Source organism: Calidris pugnax, unplaced genomic scaffold (assembly GCF_001431845.1).
Source record: "Calidris pugnax isolate Ruff unplaced genomic scaffold, ASM143184v1 scaffold2366, whole genome shotgun sequence".
Classification (NCBI taxonomy): domain Eukaryota; kingdom Metazoa; phylum Chordata; class Aves; order Charadriiformes; family Scolopacidae; genus Calidris; species Calidris pugnax.
The window spans coordinates 1-5,341 of NW_015092562.1; the positions used below are offsets into that span (position 1 = coordinate 1).

The window sequence follows — 5,341 nt, forward strand, 5'->3', positions numbered from 1 at the left end:
GGTAGATGACGTCTGTTGCTCTGCCCTTGGTCAACAGGTCTATGGCAACAGCGTAGAGAGCCACCAAAGTTGTCAGGCACGATTTCTCCTCAGTGAAGCCCTGTTGGCTGTCTCCAATCACCTCCCTATTTTCCATGTGCCTTAGCAGAGATCCCAGGAGGATCTGCTCCATGACCTTGCCAGGCACAGAGGTGGGACTGACTGGCCTAGAGTTCCCTGGGTCTTCTTTTTTCCCTTCTTTGAGTATCGGGGTTGTGTTCCCCTTTTTCCAGTCAGTGAGAACTTTGCCAGGTTGCCACGATTTCTCAAATATGATGGAAAGTGGCTTAGCAACTTCATCTGCCAGCTCCCTCAGGACCCGTGGATGGATTTCATCAGGTCCCATGGACTTGTGCACCTTCAGGTTCCATAACAGGTCTCGAACCTGATCTCCTCGTACTGTGGGCAGCTCTTCATTTGCAGAGCCCCTGTTTTTGCCTTCTGTGACTTGGGCAGTGTGCTTAGAGCCCTTGCTGGTGAAGACTGAGGCAAAAAAGTCGTTCCATATCTCAGCCTTCTCTATCTCCTGGGTGGCCAGGTCTCCCGTTTCCTTCTGGAGAGGGCCCACAGCTTCCCTGGTCTTGCCTTTAACTGTGATATATCTATAGAAGCTTTTTTTACTGTTTTTGATGTTCCTGGCAAGATTTAGTTCTGCCTGGGCTTTCGCTTGCCTGCTCTGGTTCCTGGCCGTTCACACAGTTTCTCTGTATTCTGTCCATTCTACCCGTCCCTGCTTCCACCCTCTATAGGCCTCCTTTTTGGTTTTGAGCTTGTTCAGCAGTTCCTTGTTCATCCATGGAGGCCTTCTGGCTATTTTGCCTGACTTGTTTTTTGGGATGCATCTCTCCTGAGCTTTGAGGAGGTGATCCTTGAATACCAACCAGCTTTCTTGGGCCCCTCTCCCCTCCAGTTCTTTCTCCCATGCTACCCTGCCAATCATATCCCTCAAGAGTCCAAAGTCTGCTTTCCTGAAGTCCAGGGTAGAAAGCTTGCTGCACGCCCTCGCTGCCGTAAGGATCTTGAATTCTACCATTTCATGGTCTCTGCAGCTGAGGGTAACCTTGAACCTGACATTCCCCAACAGCCCCTCCTTGTTGGGAAGCACAACATCCAGCACGGCTCCTTTCCTTGTTGGCTCCTTAATCATTTGAAGAAGAAAGTTATCATCAATGCATTCCAAGAACATTCTGGATCTCTTATGTCCTGCTTCCCCAGTAAAGGGTGAAAATGGGATGGGCGTCTCCAATCCCCATCCTCCTCAGCTGTCCAACCACTACTTCCTGGAGCAATATAAGTTCATGTATGGCCTGAAGCCCTGCTGGGAAGGGGCTGGGTCTCAGAGTAACCAATGGGGTAGAACCAGGAAATCTCTCTCCTTCCTGCTTCTTCAAAATCGAAACCAACTTGGAGACTGAAGCTGCCACCGGTCGCTCTTCATGGCAGCCAGGACACCTCTGGAAGTGCTCCAGGATGAAGCCTGCTGCTCCATCTGCCTGGGAATATTCCAGGACCCCGTGTCCATCCACTGTGGGCACAGCTTTTGCCGGTCGTGCATCACTGAGACCTGGGAAGGATGGACCACCAACTTCTCCTGCCCCCAGTGCAGGAAGATGAAGTCACGGAAGATCCTCCGCCCCAACAGGGAATTGGCCAACGTGATTGAAGCAGCCAAGAGATTGAACCTGCCACCAGACAGAGAGGTGGAAGGAGGGGAGAACTTGTGCGAGAAACACCAGGAACCCCTGAAGCTCTTCTGCCAAGATGACAAAAGGCTTATCTGTGTGGTGTGTGACAGGTCCAAGGTGCACCGTGACCATTCTGTGGTTCCCATCGGCGAGGCTGCCCAGGAGTGCAAGGTGAGGGGTTATGAGTGTGCTGAAGAGGTGGACATAGGAGCAGGACGCTCTTGGGGACCAAGGGGTCCTCTCCCCCAGGGTTCACCCACGAGCAGGGCCTTAGGGGAGGGTAGGAAACAGAGGCGTAGGATTTCTCCCCAACACAATCCCTCTGCAAAACTCCATCAATGGCTCTGTCCTCTGGGGTGCGGGTCCCTTGTCACGGTCAGCTCTGCTAAAGATCAGTAGGAAAGGAGAAAAAGAGATCCTCAGCCCTTCTCCCACCCCACAGCTCCCTGGAAGAGTTTTGGTCTTTGTCAAAATACTAAAAGAAAAGGTAAAGAAAGAGGTTAATTTCCTCGGAACAGTCATGGGGGTCCCAAAACTCAGCCAACACTTACCCCAAGAGCCACCAAGAGTTCCCCGGTGCTTCTGCTGAGGCTGCCAGACCACGATGCCATTCCACAGGGGACTTCTTTCTTTCTTTCCTCTCAGAAACAAATTCACACCCAACTGCACCTTCTGAAATCAAAGCAAGAGGAGCTTCAATCTTCCGTGAAGGACAGAGAAGACAGACTCAAGGACCACACTGTAGGTGCCCATCAGTTTTCCTGAGCAGAGGGTGGGGGAAGAAAGGAGGAACATCTCCTCCTCCTCCTTCTCTCCCGCAGGGGTGGGTGATGCTCAAGGGCTGTGGGGAAGGGAGAGGGGGTTTGTATCTTCCCCAAATGCCTCTTCTTGGTGGCTCCCACTAAGGCATGGCCCACCCTTGACCCTTGATGCTCTTCTCCTGCTCTCTTCATCTTTTTCTCCACTTGGGCTTGCCCTTGGCAGGAGAGGACAGAAGCTGCAAAGCAGGAGATTGTGAGGACATATAGGAAGATGCACGAGTTCCTGGAGAAGCAGGAGTCCTCTCTTCTGGCCCAGCTGGAGCAGCTGGACACAGAGATAAGGAAAGCCCATGAAGAAATCCTCCAGAGGCTTTTGGAGGAGACAACGAGGCTGGGCACGCTGATTGGGGAGATGGAGAGGACGTACCAGCAGCCAGACTGGCAGCTCCTGAAGGTGAGAGCCCAGGCTTTCCAAACTGGCTGGGAAGGCCCACCTTGAGCTTGGTCTCCAGCCCTCGCTTGTCTCCCCCAACCCGCTCCAAGAGGGACTTCCTTCGAGTGGGACCCCGGTACTCCAAGGGGAGGTGTTCCATCTCACTGAGTCTCTTCTTCTCTCTCCTCCAGGACATTGGAACCACCTTGAGCAGGTCTGTGGTCCTTCTCCTGTCCCCATGTCACCACCACAGAGCAGCTCTGTGGCAGGACACGGGGAGAAAGCACTTGGGGACGGGTTGGCTCTTCTGCAGTACAGCCCTTGGGCTTGACCGAGGCCACGGGGGGTTGGAAGGAGGGCTCTGCCTCTCTCTCCTGAATGAATGATGAATTTGGACACGGGCTGGCAGGAGGCAGGAGCAGGGAGTGCTGAGAAAACACGGAGCAGCAAAGTCCAACCAGGTGTAAATCCATCCCCTCTTCCCTTCCAGGGGCCAGAGGGAAACGCTCTCCCACTCACTCCAGATTTCCCCGCGGCTGGAAAAGAAATTCGCTGATTTCACCACAAAATCCGCAGCCATCAAGGAGAAATTCCGAGGTACCAAGGGCAGGTCCAGAAAGGGCAATGCCATCGTGCTTCTTGGTGGGGAGGGATGGAGTGAAGCCAGGGGAAAGAAAGGCATCCTGGGTGCTGAATGAGGGGTTATTTCTTTCAAGATCCCACAAGGAGACAGAGAACGAGCAGCGAGCGTTGGTCTGATGTTCCCTGCCTGTCCTCCTCCTCCTCTTCTCCTCTGCCTCCTCAAGTTGCTCGACCTTCCCCCAAGCCTGTTCCTGACTCTCGGGACTTTTGCAGAAACCCACAATCAGACCAACTGATCTTTGTGTTTCTCCATCTTGTCTCTTCCCTCTAGATTTCCTGGTGCTCGAGGTTCCTTTGACAAGTAAGTGAACCAAAAATATGACCAAGAAAGCCATCATATGAAATAAAAAATATGGGAAAAGAACCTCTTCTGCCCCCAAAGATTAACCTATAGTGCTCTGCTGCCTCCTTTCCCCCTTCTCCCATCCTGGTCCCACCACCAGGCGATGCCTGAAGAGGTCCCAACTGGGTCAGAGGGATGGGAAGGGAGGGAAAAATCCCTGTTTCTCCCCAGATCTGCTGCCATGAGCCTGACTCTCTCTTCACCTCCAGCTCAGATGACGCTGGACTGGCAGACGGCCAACACCAATCTTTACCTCTCGCAAGACTGCAAGCTCGTGTGGTACGAATTCGATAAGCAGAACCTGCCCTACAACCCGAGGAGGTTCAAATTCGATCCCTGTGTGCTGGGCTCAAGGGGCTTCTCATCGGGGTGGCACCGCTGGGACGTGGAGATCCACGGAGAAGGCAGATGGGCCATTGGGGTGGCCAAGGAGTCGGTTCCAAGGAAACACATGTTTTCGCTGAATCCCGATGTGGGCGTGTGGGCTCTATATCATACCCATGATGGGTACAAGGCTATGACCTCTCCTTATGTCATCCCCTTGACTCTACGCCATGTCCCCAAGCGGATACGAATCTGCTTGGACTATGAGGAAGGGAGGGTGGTGTTTTTTGATGCCGAGAGCAAAGAACGGATCTTTGCTTTTCCACCAGCAACTTTCCAAGGACAGAGAGTCTTCCCGTTGCTCATGGTAAGAAGAGATGCTCAACTCAAACTTCTTCCCTAAGGCACAGGAGGGAAAAAGAAGAACAACAAAACCCAACCCCCAAAGACCTCGAGTTCCCTTGGGAAAGAAACCAGGGGCTGGGTTTTGTCCCAATCCCACCAAAGGGACAGGAAAGGGGAGCGGTGTTCAGGTTCCTTTCCTTCTGTGCTAAATGGGAGCATTTCTGTGCCTTCAACTCTATTTTGATCTTTCAATCGCTGTTTAATCACTACATGGCTGTTACATGGTTGCTGCAAACTTGCCCTGTTGGGGAGTTAAAAGTAAAAGTTTAATTCTAGATCATTTCTGCCTTGTGTGTCTGCTTTTTATCTCAGGTTTATTATTTCCTCTGGGGTTTTCCTTGGAAGTTGCTTAAGAGAACTGGAGGAAGGGAAAGTCATCCTGGTCCCTCTCCAAAACCCACTGCACAGGGAGATGAGACCCAGGGGTTCCAGTGAAGGTCCATCAAGTCCTCCTCTTGTCCCCAGACATCCCTCTTCGGGCAAGCAGATCAGAGCAGGGTGAGGATGCCTATGGCCTCAGGAGCCCTCTTTTCCCACCGTCAGTGGGTAATTAACCAATTAACAGGGTTAATGAGCATGTAATGAGGGACACTGCAAGGGATCTGATAATGGGCTCTGCCCTCTCTCTAACCCCATTGGGCCCTGGCATCGTTTTGATCCTTCTCCTTTCCAGGCTGGACCATCCCAGTCTTTGCCCATCCATCCTGGG

General features: G+C 52.5%; 1 protein-coding gene across 1 annotated transcript; it reads left to right on the forward strand.

The window, feature by feature from the left end:
* Positions 1-283: 283 nt before the first annotated feature.
* Positions 284-4,912, forward strand: LOC106900512 (tripartite motif-containing protein 7-like). Its single transcript, XM_014962599.1, has 7 exons — positions 284-1,895; positions 2,370-2,465; positions 2,709-2,939; positions 3,110-3,132; positions 3,409-3,515; positions 3,832-3,861; positions 4,113-4,912. Exons 1-7 carry the CDS (start codon positions 1,476-1,478, stop codon positions 4,628-4,630), a joined length of 1,425 nt encoding a protein of 474 aa, XP_014818085.1. The 5' UTR covers positions 284-1,475; the 3' UTR covers positions 4,631-4,912.
* Positions 4,913-5,341: the final 429 nt, after the last annotated feature.